This window comes from Anomaloglossus baeobatrachus, chromosome 4 (genome assembly GCF_048569485.1).
Source record: "Anomaloglossus baeobatrachus isolate aAnoBae1 chromosome 4, aAnoBae1.hap1, whole genome shotgun sequence".
Lineage (NCBI taxonomy): Eukaryota > Metazoa > Chordata > Amphibia > Anura > Aromobatidae > Anomaloglossus > Anomaloglossus baeobatrachus.
Window position 1 is genome coordinate 427,041,384 of NC_134356.1, and position 16,342 is coordinate 427,057,725.

The following is a 16,342-nucleotide window of genomic DNA, read 5'->3' on the forward strand; positions in this document are numbered from 1 at the left end:
GGGGGGACTGATTCTCCTGCATATAACAAGCAGAGGAAATAATTCCATTGCTGTTTAGAATAAAGACTAAATCAAGACATTTCCTGTAAGGGCTCTTCTCCATTTGCGTTTTAAAAATCACAGCGAAACTCTGCTCAAAATGTGAGTTGAGTGTCCTGTGTATGTCCTGCGCGTGGTCTGCGTATGGTGTTTTTTTTTCTTCCTCACATAGCATCCGTATGACATGCGAGCGTCATGCGGGTGCTATGTGAGTGTTTATGCATACCGCGTCAAACTGGCTACCGGAGGAATCTCCAGTAATACCAGGCCTGGCCGCGGTTACCTGCACTGAACCCCGGATCTGTCACCTGAGCTCAGCCCGGTCTGTTTGCAGCTGTGCTGAACTGAACAGCAATCGCCGGGGAATCAATCACTCAGCGCTCGCTGTTTAGGCTGCAGTCTGGAGCTCAGGTGACAGCTCCGGGGTTCAGTGCATGTAACCGCGGCCAGGCCTGGTATTACTGGAGATTCTTCCGGTAGCCAGTCTGACGCGGTATGCAAGTGTCAAGGATCCGTTTGACATGCGTATGCCATCTGTATGACATGCGCATGCCACCTGGATTCAGATTTTTTTTTTCTCGCTCCCATAGGATTGCATGGGGGTGCGAGAGCTGAGACTCTGTGAAATCGCAGCATGCTGCGATTTCACCGAGAACATGAGACGTGCCGTAAAACATTTAGCAAGAGGACACGGCCTCATTGATTAACACTGGTGCGAGTGCGATCTGATTTTTCTATCGGATCACACTCGCACATAGAAATCGCAAGTGGAGAAGAGCCCTTAATAATGGGTGCATGGATTTTTCTATGGAGTAAACACTCCAAATGAAATCACATAATACTTACATTTATTTGTATGTTGTAGGTTTATATCTAATAGAAAACTTATATGATGACAGTAGCTGTCTATTGGGGGCTGGGAGTGGGATTTGCATCAGCTTTCTGATTGGTATCATCCCTGATCACCAAAGCTGCAGAAAACCATAAGGGCCCAATTCATTATTGCATTTGTGCATTTTTTTTTTATCTAGGTTTTTTTTAGGATTTTTTTGCCCATTTTTTTTTTTCAATTTATGCTAAATTCTTCTTTTAATTTGTACCTATTTTTGAAGTCTATTTTATGTATTTATTTTTATGTTTGACAATATAGGCATGGTTTTAGTTTTCCAGATGCTCACAGCCGAATCATCAATAGCAATTTTTAAAAAGTCTCAATTTGTTTGCAGCCTCCCTCCGGAGTGATTTTATTTATTGCTGAAATTTTGTGTAACACTTTAGCACAACATGCTACTTTTTCACTGAAAAGGTGCACAAAAAAAAAAATGTAAAAGACAAAAATCTAGAGCATGTTTTATTTTGCCCAAAATACATGAGCCACATAGAGAAATGCTGAAAAATCGACAACAAAAATCAAAAGACCTAACATAAAAAGTGAATGAAAAAAAAAGCAAATTTTGAATAGAGTCCTAAATAAAAGCCCTGTCTGTATTCTCAAATGGGCAGCGTGAAAACGGAGTTTTACTTTCCTTTATGTCTAGCCCCCCAATAGTTTACATTTTTTTTTTTATTTAAAAAAAAAAAAAAAAAAAAATACTGGAAAGGTACTTTTGTGATGATACATTCTCATTATAAGATATTATGAATATTCAGTGTTCGAAATGCTGCTGTGTTTATGTATGTGATAATGCATTATAACTTAGGTTCTCCAGAGTGCCAAAAGTCGTAATTTTACTGTTCACCATTTCTTTTTCTTCATACACCTAAATGAGTTTATTTCTGCAGCATGTGCATGGATGTTGGCAAACCCCACTTAGGTGTAGACAGCTGGAAAATATTCCTTCAAGTGATCACACATATTAAATGGAGTACAGTATGTCAGCATAATATCCCCACTTCCCACCCAAACTGTTAATATGACCAAGCTACCTTAAAGATGAATTTACATATAGCGTTATTTCTGTTGCTTTCTGTTGTTGTTTTAACTTATGTGCACATGGGACTTGGTGCACTCGGAGTGTCAAGGCATCGCCCAAGCCCCTTCCTCCTTGGCTTTACTCCCCTCCCACCCCCACGTTACTATGCTTGACTGACAGCTCACTGTCTGTATAGTCAACCCAGAGAGCTTTAACGCACCCAACGCACTTAGGACTCACTTGTAAGGAAATCATGGGGACACATATCATAGGTCTTCATTCCTCCGCACCAAAAAAAAATTAAATAAGATTAGTGAGGTCAAAAAAAGGGCATACCTCGCCCGTACAAAGTAGTGCAAAAGTGCCCCCAAACACAGTATAACTCCACACGCACCGAACGATAACTCTGCAGTACACCCCCCTGCAAAGTATAATACCCCTAGAGTGACCTTAACACAATATAATGTCTCTCGTACAGTATACTGGCCCCTACATCCCCCCCCCATAGTATGATGAGCCCAACACAACTCTCCATACTGTATAACGGCCCTTACTAGCAATTCAAACAGTATATTGGCCCGCATAAAATATAATAGCCCCACTAGCCCTCTAAACAGTATAATGGTCCCACAGCATAGCCCTGTAAACAGTATATTTGGTCCCCACATAGCCCTCCACACTGTAAACTAGCCTGCATATAGAATAATAGCCCCACTAGCCCTCCAAACAGTATAATTGGTCCCCACACCACCCTACATACTGTATAATAGCCCACATACAGTAAAATGCCCCTACACAGCCTTCCAAATAGTATAATGGCCACCACATAGCCCTCTAAAAATAATTGCTCCCCACACCGCCCTACACGCTGTATAATGGCCCACATACAGTATAATGGCCATCTACATAGCCCTCCAAATAATATGATGACCCATTAATAGCCCTCCTAATAGTATGATGGCCCTGGTAATAGCACTTCCAATAGTATGATGGACCCCTAAATATCTGTACAAATAGTATGCTGACCCCCTTATAGCCCTCCAAATAGTGTAATGGCCCCCATAATAGCCCTCCAATAACCCTGCAAATAGTATGATAGCTCCAAATAGCATGACGGTCCTCGATATAGCCCTCCAAAGAGCATGATGGCTCCCCAAATAGACCTTCAAATAATATGTTGCCACATAGTCTTCCAAACAGTGTGATGCGCCCCCCCCCCCCCCCAGTAGTAACTGATTAAAAAAAAAAATACTCCTTGTTTCCTCACTGCTACGGTTTCTGCATCGTGTAGTCTGAAGCGCTGCACATCCCGGTGCTGCAGGCACGATATGGTGACTCCATTGTGCCTGCTGCTCTGAGATGTCAGACGCACAGGGAGAATGATGGAAGAGGGAATGGACGGCTTCATCTTCCATCATTGCCTTCAACTATATCAGCATCCGGGATTCTGTTAATGTTTTAAAAGTATGATGGTGGGCAAAGGTGGTGGTGGTGGGGGGGCACTGGCACCGAGCCCCATAGCGGCCGCATGGTCTGCCATTGCTTATTTGCATATTCATTAAAGTAGTGATTTTTCCAGTCGTGGAGCAACAGATTGCCTCAGCACATGTGTGGATGACGTTATATTTCAAAGAGTAATATGACCCGATAAACAAGTTTGAGGGGTGAATCGTATGGACAATTACCTTTTAAGGTTTTCCCGATATGGGGTTATGTTTATCACTTTTTATTCACTGTTCATTTATACTCTTGTCCATAAAGTGAGTCTCTGAGCACAATGCATATAGGGAATCTATATCATACTCTGTTTATGAACATGTGAATGCACACAAATCTATGCAGAACGTGCATTGCAAAATGTAAGCACCCTATAGTGAAGTAACCTTAGGTCCTAGAGACCACTTTCAGCAAGAATATGAAATGGGAAAAAAAGCCTTGCATTATTTTCTAACTTCTCTGCTGCCTCCCATACAGCGAAGATCACAGGTTGTGTTTTTGGAGGACTGCAATTTGCAAGTTGGAATTAGGGAAGCCCTACTTTGACTTCTCAAGTGACATGACATATGCATTGTATACTATCTAAGGCTATGTGTGCACGTTGCGTATTTGCATGCAGTTACGCTGCGATCTGCACCGCAGCGTAACTGCATGCGTCCTGCGTCCCCAGCACAATCTATGAAGATTATGCAGGAGACGTGCGCACGTGGCTTATTAGAGCGCAGCGCTCCGGCTGCTGCCCGAAGCGCGCGTTCTAAGAAGTGACATGTCACTTCTTTCCTGCGCTCTGCATGCATCCGCCGCTCTGTCTATGGGAGGGGCTGCACTCAGCGCATGTAATCGTCTTTTTTTTTTTTTCTTTTTTTTTCATTAGACTCTTTCTGCAGCGATTTGAAGCGCACGTGTGCTGTTCAAATCGCTGCAAAAAATTTCTGCAGGGCAGAGAACGCTATGTGCACACATAGCCTTACGCTTTACCAGGTCTATGTTAATGGCAAACTATTATTTATTTACTCTCTACTCTCATATATATATATATTTTTATATCTCACTCAAAGATCTCAAAACAGATTTGGGCACAGTTGATGTTTTGATCTTAAAATTTAATGAAAAACGTGCACAAAGATTACGCAGACGTTTGGACAATTTTGCCTGTGTCTTCATGGAAGGATCAGAAGAATAATCCAGAGAAGTACCGTAGATAAGTCGTCATCCGTATATAAAATAATGAATTTTTATTTTCTACTTGCTAAATGGCCATGAGTAGTGATGAGCGAACTGTTCAGTGCTCTTAATGAGCATTTTTGATACTTGGTACTCGCTTACCAAGTATAATGGAAGTCAATGGGGAATTCAAGCACTTTTCCAGAAAATCTTCTGGAAAAATGCTCAAGTTCCTCATTGACTTCCATTATACTGGGTAAACAAGTACCAAGCTCCCGAGAACTGAACGATTTGCTCATCAATATAATAAAAACACTGAAGCCAGAAAATTGCTATGTCACGCGTTTCAGGCCAGTATGGCCATTTGTTATGACTAAGCCTACGACTAAAGACCGTATCAGCCAAAAAACGCTTGTCTACTTTTCTGAACTAGCCTGGTAGCTATTCCACACAGTGGGGTTGTGCTTGTTATTTGAGTGGATATCCCATATTATTCTCAGTGCTATGTACTGTGCTATATTGTATTGTGCCAAGGAAAATAAAAGTGTTGCTCTTACTATAGTATGCAGGGGATATTTGTTTAAATAAAGTTATAATAAGTTAGCGTTCTGGTTTCTGTACAGGTGTAGGATCGTAATGGAGCAGAAAGATGTAAAGTGATGACATGGTGTACACTGATGACTCGCATATTATGGGATGCTGTGGCATTCCTCTTAGTGGGGATGCAAAATGCTCTGCAAGTCTTCGGGAAGGGAGCCAATGACTTCATCAATATGGAGGTTCAGTCTGTTCAGTGAAGCAGGGCTGATGGGAAGGTGTTGTCTGTGAGCCCGAACCTGGAAACCAAGACCATGAACACAAGTCATTATACACGGAGAAAAATACTACAAACTTTACTGTGCTATAACAATACTTTATTTAAATATATAACTTTTTGAGTATTATAATCATCATGTGCTATTAAAATGTTATTGAGGACATGTCATTTAGATATAACTAACAAAGACATCAGTATGGTAAAGTCCAGGCATGAATTTTTGAAGATAGTCTCGCTGATATCATCTTGCTTAATCATAACAGTGTGAGGTATGCACACAGTCAGGATTCTGCTGTTTGATTGCTGGAGTAATTGTCACATGACTGCTACAAAACTATTTGCATACTTGAAGTCACATACCAATTAGCTTCTTACAAAAGATGACTGAGAAAAAGCAGGAAGAGAATCTAGTAGATAACCACTCCAGTAAGCAAACAGCGGAATCTTGACTGTGTAATTATTGCACAGTTAGGATTCAGCAAGATGCAGTTCATTTAGAGTGACTGCAAAAATTCATGTCTGGATCACTTGTGAGATCTAATATATAAAGCTGTGTGTGTGTGTCTGCTAAAAGAATCCGCACCGTTGCATTTACAATCACAAAATTTTGCACAGACGCCCCATGTGACTCAGGGAACGTCATAGACTATGTTTTGACAGGAAAATGTAACCCCACGCTTTACAGTTACACTCCAAAAAACATGTCTCCATTAAACTGAATGGAGGTGGGAGCTAGAGGCTATTAATAGCAACTGTCAGTAGTTGCTATAGGAACAAAATAAACTGTTCGTATAAGAAGCTTATGTGTGAGGTAATAAGATGTCGGTGGGGAGACGGATAGAGAGAGACAGACGGGCAAAGAGAGACAGTTACTATCCTGGGCAACGCCCGGGTACTTCAGCTAGTACAGTATAAAGTGTAAATAATAGATATGAGTCATTCGATTCATGCGGTCATTCGGTTCAGTTGTCCAGTCTACCCTTCTCTGGCAGCTGTTTTTTACTTCTAGACCCTGCATCCTCTGCCCTGTGTCCTGGGAACCTTTGGCATTATTTACCTGGCTCATGATGTCACGGGGTGTCGTAAGTGTGTGAGGTGAAGACCAACTGCTATGCAGTACAAGACTGGGCGCCTAACCAGGGAATTGCTAATCTCTAGTAACTAAGCTTTTACATTTTATTTTTTAACTTGTAACCCTATAAACTGTTGATCAGTGAGGTTCTGAGTCTTCAGCCTCCCATCAATCACTCAACTAAGCTCTTCTGCACAGTCTTTTAAGTAAGCAGAAGTGATTAGCTGCTACATAAACGCACATGCATAGATGTACAGGCTCAATAGGAAGTCTATGGGTCCAAAACACAGCTGTGCACATGCTCATACAGGAACTCAGAGCTCGTCCTTTGTAAGCAATTAGTGGAGATCTGGAACCCAATCAATCTCCTGGGTGTTTAAGTGGCTACAGTTTATAAGATATGTTAAACATTTTATTATACTGTTTGCCTACCAGTATAATTCTGAATATGGATATCTTTATTGTAATTGGTATGTCATAGCAACAGATGTATTCTACACCACAGTATAATCACGCAATATAACCAATGCAATGCAAACAAAGGTGCACGTATATTACTATTCTATGTACAGAAATGGGCATATTATTATTTAAGATATGTATCTTATGGCATAGTTTAACCCCAAAGTTCTCAAAATGGTGGGAATTCTAAGACGTATACACAAAGAGAAAGGCAAGCAGCTATTTTAAAGGACAGGGATTATCTGGGACAAGCAGGCACACACAGAATTGTACGCAATTGTGAGACAAAACGTGACGTGGACCCAGTAAGAAGGTGAAGTACAACTTGTTTCTTCCAATTTCCTATTCTATTGAATTCACTTCTGGGATTGCGGGCATAGTAATGCTAACACATGCAATTGAAAAGGATTGAAAAAAATTGACGTTAACTGATTTATGGAATATTTAGATACCATACCAGTTTGTCTCTCAGCTTCAGTACCAGATCCACAATCTCCACCTCTGATTTGTTTTTTATCCAAGCTGGTATATTCTGTGGTAAATGCACAAAGTACGTACACAAGTCATCACACATACTTTTTTATTTTCTTATAACTTCAGCTGTTTTATTACAGTATATCTGCAACCTATAATTTACCTCAACTGACCCCGAAAAGACTTTATAAGATAAGGTAAAGGTGTACATTCTGAATTCTATAGAGTTTAAAAAAAAAAATGATGTTCTAAGTTTAGTAGCTTCTTTCAATTCTATGCTGTCTAATATATTCATTTCATATGGATAGGGGCTCATTTAGACGTCCGATTTTTCCACATACAAGGCAAACTGCCCGATAATTCTGATCAGAGTTTGGTTCTAGTGTCATCCAATTTTCTCGTACAGGGGGACATTATTAAAATATCTCCACCTTCTCCTCTTTGACAGTTTTTGAAAATCGGACTACACTCGGATGTCATCCGAGTGCAGTAAAAAATTTTATGCACCCCAATATTTGCATTGTCCATTTTGCGTATCAAAATCAGACATGTCTCCATAGGACTTGTGAATGGCCCTATAGACTATCACAGGTTCAAATGCTATGCATGAAAAACACAGATAGTACTCGTATGTAAAAACTGGACCTCTGAATGAGGCCTAACCGTAAGATGACACTTTTTGTTATTTCTTTATGCGAGAAATGATAACATACCTTAACATTTTTCACATCGCCATCCATCCCTTATAGCAATGAAGTAGTAAGTTGACACTTTAAATTACTACAGCCTTTTACTTTCTCCCTGCTCATGTGAGCCACTGGAGCAGAATAACTAGCTAGCACAAGATGGTTGCATAAGGCCTCTTTCACACATCTGTGCAAAACACTAAAGTTGGTGTAGGTGCGTATGTGTGTGCATGTTGTACGCATGTTGACAGATAGCACACGGCCAGCATGAGCTGGTATACTTACCTCTCCACAGCGCTGCTGTCTTCGTTCTTGCTGTCTGTGGTGCTGCTGTTACTTCCAGGTCTGCAGTAAGTGCGGAAGTAACAGTAGAAGCAGAGCCAGCAGCGCTGGAGAAAGTTAAGTATACAAATTCTTTATTTTTATGTGACCCCTGGTTTTTTTGCTACGTGTCACACTGATGTCAAATGGATCACATCAGTGTGTGGTCCATGTGTCACCCGTGACACTGGCAGAAAACATCTATCGCCATGTGGCTCTCAAGGAGATGTGTATGCTCCACATGGTCCATGTCAAAACACAGACGTGTTAAGGACGCGTGAACAGACCCATTGATTTTAATGGGTTTATGTGCGTCTATGTCTCACACGTACCAGAGACACAAATGTGTGAAGGAGGCCTAAAGGAAATTTGCTAGCTAATAAAGTCCTGTGATTACAGCAACATTGGCAATGACCTATGCATTGGTAAGCCAACAGGTTTGAAGAAATACTGACCAGTAACCGGATTGCAGCATCACTGTCATATATCAGACAATGACAAAGAAAGAAAATAAGGGTTTACAGCAGAATGCTGAGATTGATAGGAAATGTTCTTTTTTATTTTTTAAACTGGAGGTAAACTGGTGTTAACAATTGGTGATAAGTAGAGATGATAAAAAAGATTTTCAGAACCCTGATCATCTGTCCAATGGCAGTCCAAGGCTCGTCACCAGAGCCCTGTGGACCTGCTCCTATCTGTTGGCATTGTCATCGCCTCTTCTGATTAGTTATGCATATGTCACACGATGTGATGATGTCATGCGGGGCTTACTAATCAGAAGAGGTGCCGTGGATCCCTACAGAAGGAAGTTCACATGGCTTGTGGTCACTGGCCACAGACTACCAATTTGACCAATGGACCAGGGTTACTTGCGTCCTTTGACCATATCAAGTGATATTAAAATTGAGATTCAATTGAATCTTGGAAACTGGCTGGTAAATGTATTGTTGTGGCTTGTTATCTTCTGGTCAGGTCACTTATAGCTGACTAATGTCAGATCAGAAATGCATTACATTACGTTACTTCAGAATCCAAACGTGTATATTATAACATGTTTAGCAACACTTACGGCTTCACAGATGACTTTGAGATGTGCGGTTTCAAGTCTTTCTCTCATCTCTTTCTGTTTATGCCGATACCATCCATCAAAATGAGGAGACTTCAAGAACCGCCTAAAATAATCAGGAGAGCAGAGAGAATCAAAAGAATAAGGGATATATTATCCACTTATGTCTGCAGTATTAACACCCAAATGGGGGCTATAGTTTACTATCCAGTTTGGACAGACATACATCAGATAATGTCATCTTACAAGTCAGGCTCTGTTCACACATCCAATTACCATCACTTTGTAATGGCTCCAGAATAAAAAAATAAATAAATGGATCCATTACAAATGGGGCAAAAATGAAATGAAGGAAAGAAAGAATTTGTCTTCAAAAATAAATTTAAAAAGTAGACGTTTAAAAATGGACATTTTGTTTTTTGTTTGGCAGACTTTTTTTCCATTTTCAATGGATCCTTTTTTACTATAGGCGTTTTTGAGCACCTCTTGTGTTCAGGGTGTGCACAGTGCTAAACAACGGATCTACTAATGGATGATTTAACGGAAGATCATGTTATGATCTATTTCCTATAAACTTCAATAGCTAAATCAGTACCACTTGCTTTAAATTTTTTGGGGCTGGACAAACAAACTTGTGCAGACTACATTTTTGGATCCAGTAGGAAAAAAAAAAGGTAGCTGGAAATTAGGCAAATGGAAGACATTTTATGACAATTCTGTTCTCATTCAGTACAGGGAATAACTTGCTGATTGCTGGGGGATGGCTCCACTCAGGGCCGGCTGCAGGTTTTTGTGGGCCCTGGGCGGAAGAGTCCCGGTGGGCCCCATCCACACGCAGACACACACATACGTACACATACATATACATATTTAAAGACAAACTCACAAAAATACGTATAGAACTGACATATCTATACAGTCATATACACTGACATACATAGATACACATCATACATGCATACAGACACACACAACACAACTCTGCTAGATACATACATACAGACACACACAGCTCTGCTGGATACATACACACATAGCTCTGCTACATACACACATAGCTCTGCTACATACATACACAACTCTGCTGGATACATACACACATAGCTCTGCTACATACATACACACATAGCTCTGCTACATACATACACACATAGCTCTGCTACATACATACACAGCTCTGCTGGATACATACACACATAGCTCTGCTACATACACTCATAGCTCTGCTACATACACACACAGCTCTGCTGGATACATACACACATAGCTCTGCTACATACATACACAGCTCTGCTGGATACATACACACATAGCTCTGCTACATACATACACACAGCTCTGCTACATACATACACACATAGCTCTGCTGCATACATACACACATAGCTCTGCTACATACATACATGAATCTGCTACATACATACACACATAGCTCTGCTACATACATACACACATAGCTCTGCTGCATACATACACACATAGCTCTGCTACATACATAGCTCTGCTACATACATACATACACATAGCTCTGCTACATACATACATGAATCTGCTACATACATACACACATAGCTCTGCTACATACATACACACATATCTCTGCTACATACATACACACATAGCTCTGCTACATACATAGCTCTGCTACATACATACATGAATCTGCTACATACATACACACATAGCTCTGCTACATACATACATGAATCTGCTACATACATACACACATAGCTCTGCTACATACATACATGAATCTGCTACATACATACACATATAGCTCTGCTACATACATACAGACATAGCTCTGCTACATACATACACACATAGCTCTGCTACATACATACAGACACACACGTAGCTCTGTGGGGCCCACACACACAGCTCCAGGGGCCAGCACATACAGCACCGGGGGGCAGGGCATACACCTAAGGGGGGAGAAGCCCATACAGCTCCCCAGGGCCCATAAATCGGGGGCGGGGAGGGCACATACCTCTCAGGTCACGGTGGAGAGGGGGCCCACAAAGCGCCGGAGAGGGGGCCCACAAAGCGCCGGAGAGGGGGCCCACACAGCGCCGGAGAGGGGGCCCACACAGCGCCGGAGAGGGGGCCCACACAGCGCCGGAGAGAAGAGCTGTGCTGGGGGTCGCTGGCTGGCACTGCAACTCCTTCATCTGTGGGCCTGAGCAGGCCGGTCGGTAGCTCCGCCCACAGATGAAGTTCAAACCAGGAAGTCTGCGCGCCTTAAAGGGACGGCACTGCAGATTCCTGCCGAGGACTGCGGAACTCGGCCCGGGGGCAGCAGAACTAAGGCGAGGGGGCCCCGGCCAAGGGGCACCAGAACTGACGAGGCCGAGTGGGCCCCCCCGGCTCTCCAGGGCCCCGGCATTTGCCCAGGTATGCCGCGTGCTGACGCCGGCCCTGGCTCCACTGATCACTATAATGAGGCTCTACAGCCCTCTTGTGCATGAGACATGTGCAGCCTGTATTCCATGCGCTGTTTATAAGACTGCCGAGCACAACGCTTGGCTATTTCCAGCAGTCCCATAGACAATGAATGGAGCAGAGGCCAGATGTGTACACTACTCCTTTGGCCCGTGATCACTGAGGGTCCCAGCGATCAGAGAGTTATCCTCTATCCAATTGGAGGAATGTCACTTGATTTTTTTAGAAATAACTCTTTAACTGAAAATGTATTTGGTTTGCTGAATCTTAAAATTTGCCAAGCTCACCTGTACAGTCCACTCCAGTCCCCCTTTATTGTGGAGCTATACTGTGGACCCGTGTGCTCTAACATCTTCATTAGCTCTTCTTGCTGAAATGGCCGTACCTGCGGGGGATTCTGTGCATATAGAGACACATTATGAAATGTAAGACATTGGTTCTTCTCACTATGCAGATATAGTATCAAAATGCTACAAAACCCTACATCAGCATTGAATTTTAATAAGGATTTCAATAAGGATCACTTAGTTTGTACTGTACTTATTTCTCTTATGTAAAATGACTGGAGAAGGTGGGCTGACCAGGAATACTGCTTATTTACTTAGTGTATAATTATATTTCTGCAGAATTTCATAATGCCGCAGATGTACATGATTTATTTAATGAAAGTAGAGTTGCCTTTTAAATCTATGCATCTGCGAAAACATAAGAATAGACACAGCAGAATTGTTTTTAACATTATTATCAGTAAAAAAATAATTTTGCAAGTGATAGTGTAAAATTATAACAATGGAAAACTGTAATTGATGTGTACAGAGACAATCTTTTAGTGTCTAGTACACATGAAAAAGCCGGCATTCACAGGAACTTCATCAAGACAGCAACAGGGTCTTCAGCTGACCCCCCTCCCCACTGTCATGACAGCCCATCGGAGCCTCGTGTCACGGTTGTTGTGATACCATTTTCCTGATGATTTTAGTAAACCGGAAGCAAATTCTTGTCAGCTGTAAGGATGAAAATTGTGTTTGACATGTGTTTTTTCCTTTATATGTGTTACATTTTCTGGGCCAAATGTTTTGCATATTTTATTATGGGTAGTCTAATTTTGCCTAATTTTTTTGTGTGTGTGTTTTTGGACAAAACATGGCAAAGACAAATTTATCACCAGATGTCAGGAAGCTTATTATTTTGAGAGGTAAGTCAGGCAAAAGCCAAAAATAGGTAGCTATGGAAGTCAACTGTTCTAAGAGTCAAATGTCACGTATAATAAAGAAAGAAAAAAGATTATAGAACAGCTGACAAACCTACAAGTAGATGACCACGGGAAACGTCCTTAAAAGTTGATCACAAAAATTAAGACAATGTCTGTTCTGATGTCCATAAAAGTGCTGTACAAATTTTGCACAAAATGAACAAAGAATGAGGTCAAAGTGAGTCGCCAAACTGTGGTGCGACGGCTAAGAGCAGTAGGCTTGAAACACTATATATACTGCCTAATCGGAAAACGTAATGATGTAAAGTATCAGGACAGATGAGATCCCTGCTGATGGGGGAAGATCATGTGGAGCACGGAGCTCCGCCTGTCGCAGAGGCCTCCCAGACTGCACGGGACAGACTCCCTCTACCTAAGATTGCGGATGGAGAGCTCATCACGGTGCCTATGTTCAGATGCTTCCTCAATAAGACTAGGTCCTGTTCCCCTACTCTTCTGTTGCAAACATCAATCAATTCTAATCAAGGCCCGGGTAGTTTGGAGTATTCTTCAACTATTTATGCTCTCAGCTTCCTTGAAGTGGGAGGCCCTTCTGTCTATTGCTATACCCCTCTTCCCCTAAGCAGTCTAAGGGGAGCTTGCAGGAGAATCCGTCACAGGTGGAGGCGGTTTGAGAAGACCTTAGAGCACAGATACATGCTATCCCAACAAAGGGGAACATGGAAAACTATACACTGAAAATTAGAGAACAAGGTATGATCACTTGTTTTTTTCAGAAATAATGTAATCTAAATTGATCAACATTTGAAGGATTTTTTTTGTAAGGGGTATACCTTGCCAATAGAACAGTGTTTTACAAAATATGCAAAGTTTATCAACATAAAACCTTTATTTTGCCCAAAACATGATGATCATAATTAGAGATAAGCAATGACTGTAGCACAAAGAAAGATTATAACTACATTTTCTGAAGGTAACAACAGTCAGCAATCAGTAGGACGTGTACAGGCCTTTGCTTTGAATGACTTCAGCACATCTGCGGCCACAGGACTTTAATAGTCTCTCACGCTGCTCTGGTATGATTTTGGTCAACTCTTCTTTCAGTCTCTTCCACAGTTCTTTAACTGTTGTGGGTTTATTGGCCATAACTTTGTAGGTAAGGATTTTCCAGAAGTTTTCTATTGGGTTTAGGTCAGGACTCTGGGCTGGCCATTTCATTGTTTCAATATTTTCTGCGTCAAGTAACTACTTTACCCATTTTGCTGTGTGACTGGGGGCATTGTTTTGAACGAGTATTGCTGTCTGACTGAGTGATGAATGCAGGTAAGAAACCATGTGTTGTTGAAGAAGGTTCTGATACACACTTACATTCACTCTGCCATGTAGCTGTATGAGAGGTCCAACTACTGCTGTGGAAAAGATTCCCCAAACCATGACACTTCGTCCACCACCTTTCACTGACTTCTTAATACATATTGGGTTCAGTCTTTCCCCAGTTTGTCGATGAACATAATGTTTCCCATCAGACCCAAATAAATTAAAGTTGCTTTCATCACTTAAGTGAACTGAAGAACACTTCTCCTCTGTCCACACAACATGTTCCTTTTGATTGTTTCTGCTAATGAGAGGTTTGGTCACTGCAGAGTGGGCTTTCAGTCTAAATGCTCTTAAACATCGTGACACTGTATGATGAGACAGATCTTTACCCTGTTCAGTGCTGAACTGGCGAGTAATTCCAGCTGCAGTGTTGAAACGATTACCAATGGAGAGTATCCACATTATCATGTCCTCTCTTGCATTTGTCTTTCCAGGGTGACAAGCCTTCTTGTGGGACTTGAAAGAATTTGTGATGTTGTAAAGATACAATATTCTCAAAATCACAGACTTGTTAAGACCAACTTCTCTTGCTATGGCTGATAGTTTTACCCATTTGGTCTTTATCTGGACAACCTGCTACTGGAGGGTTTCAGTCTGTTTGGAACTGCACACCATTTTTGCAAAGTCAGTGCAAACTGGAAAGTCAGGCTGCCAGTTAAATAGGGTTTGTAAAATAATTAAGGAAATTAGTACCATGTGCCACATTAACACCAATAACTTGCAGGTACCTGAAAGTATTCTCTAATTTTGATCAGGGTTCTTTCACATTTATCTCATTTACATTTTTATTATGTACTTTTGAAAAAAATTAAGTTATGAAATAAGCTTAAAATACTGTTAGTTTACTCATGTTAGGAGATAATCACATAAGACTGTACACTGACATTAATATTCAGGAAATTGTGTGTTGTGTTCTAATTTTGATCTCTAGTGTATATCGAGGCTGGAATCTTCATACAGGGCTGAGGCTGCAGGCGCAATAGGGGAGATGCGACAACTAACAGAAAGAAGGGAATTTTGTTTACTTACCGTAAATTCCTTTTCTTCTAGCTCCTATTGGGAGACCCAGACAATTGGGTGTATAGCTTCTGCCTCCGGAGGCCACACAAAGTATTACACTGAAAAGTGTAACCCCTCCCCTCTGCCTATACACCCTCCCGTGCATCACGGGCTCCTCAGTTTTGGTGCAAAAGCAGGAAGGAGGAAACTTATAAATTGGTCTGGGGTAAATTCAATCCGAAGGATGTTCGGAGAACTGAAACCATAACCAAAAGAACAATTCAACATGAACAACATGTGTACACAAAAGAACAACCAGCCCGAAGGGAACAGGGGCGGGTGCTGGGTCTCCCAATAGGAGCTAGAAGAAAAGAAATTTACGGTAAGTAAACAAAATTCCCTTCTTCTTTGTCGCTCTGTTGGGAGACCCAGACAATTGGGACGTCCAAAAGCAGTCCCTGGGTGGGTAAAAGAAACACCTCAATAAAAGAGAGCCGAAAAACGACCCCTTCCTACAGGTGGGCAACCGCCGCCTGAAGAACTCGCCTACCTAGACTGGCATCTGCCGAAGCATAGGTATGCACTTGATAGTGTTTTGTGAAGGTGTGCAGACTAGACAAGGTAGCTGCCTGACACACCTGCTGAGCCGTAGCCCGGTGTCGCAATGCCCAGGACGCACCCACGGCTCTGGTAGAATGGGCTTTCAGGCCCGAAGGAAGAGGAAGCTCCGAAGAACGTTAGGCTTCAAGAATCGGTTCCTTGATCCACCGAGCCAAGGTTGACTTGGAAGCCTGCGAACC

The 16,342-nt window shown here is 41.8% G+C and overlaps 1 protein-coding gene across 1 annotated transcript in view; it reads right to left on the reverse strand.

The window, feature by feature from the left end:
• Positions 1 to 1,617: 1,617 nt before the first annotated feature.
• Positions 1,618 to 16,342, reverse strand: part of DENND6B (DENN domain containing 6B) — an 81,240-nt gene continuing 66,515 nt past the window's right edge. The window contains exons 17-20 of the mRNA XM_075345412.1: positions 12,241 to 12,350; positions 9,515 to 9,617; positions 7,422 to 7,496; positions 1,618 to 5,449 (exon numbers count right to left, since the gene is read on the reverse strand). Coding sequence (XP_075201527.1) covers positions 5,327 to 5,449; positions 7,422 to 7,496; positions 9,515 to 9,617; positions 12,241 to 12,350 — 411 coding nt within the window. The 3' untranslated portion in view covers positions 1,618 to 5,326. The remainder of the gene's footprint in view (positions 5,450 to 7,421; positions 7,497 to 9,514; positions 9,618 to 12,240; positions 12,351 to 16,342) is intronic.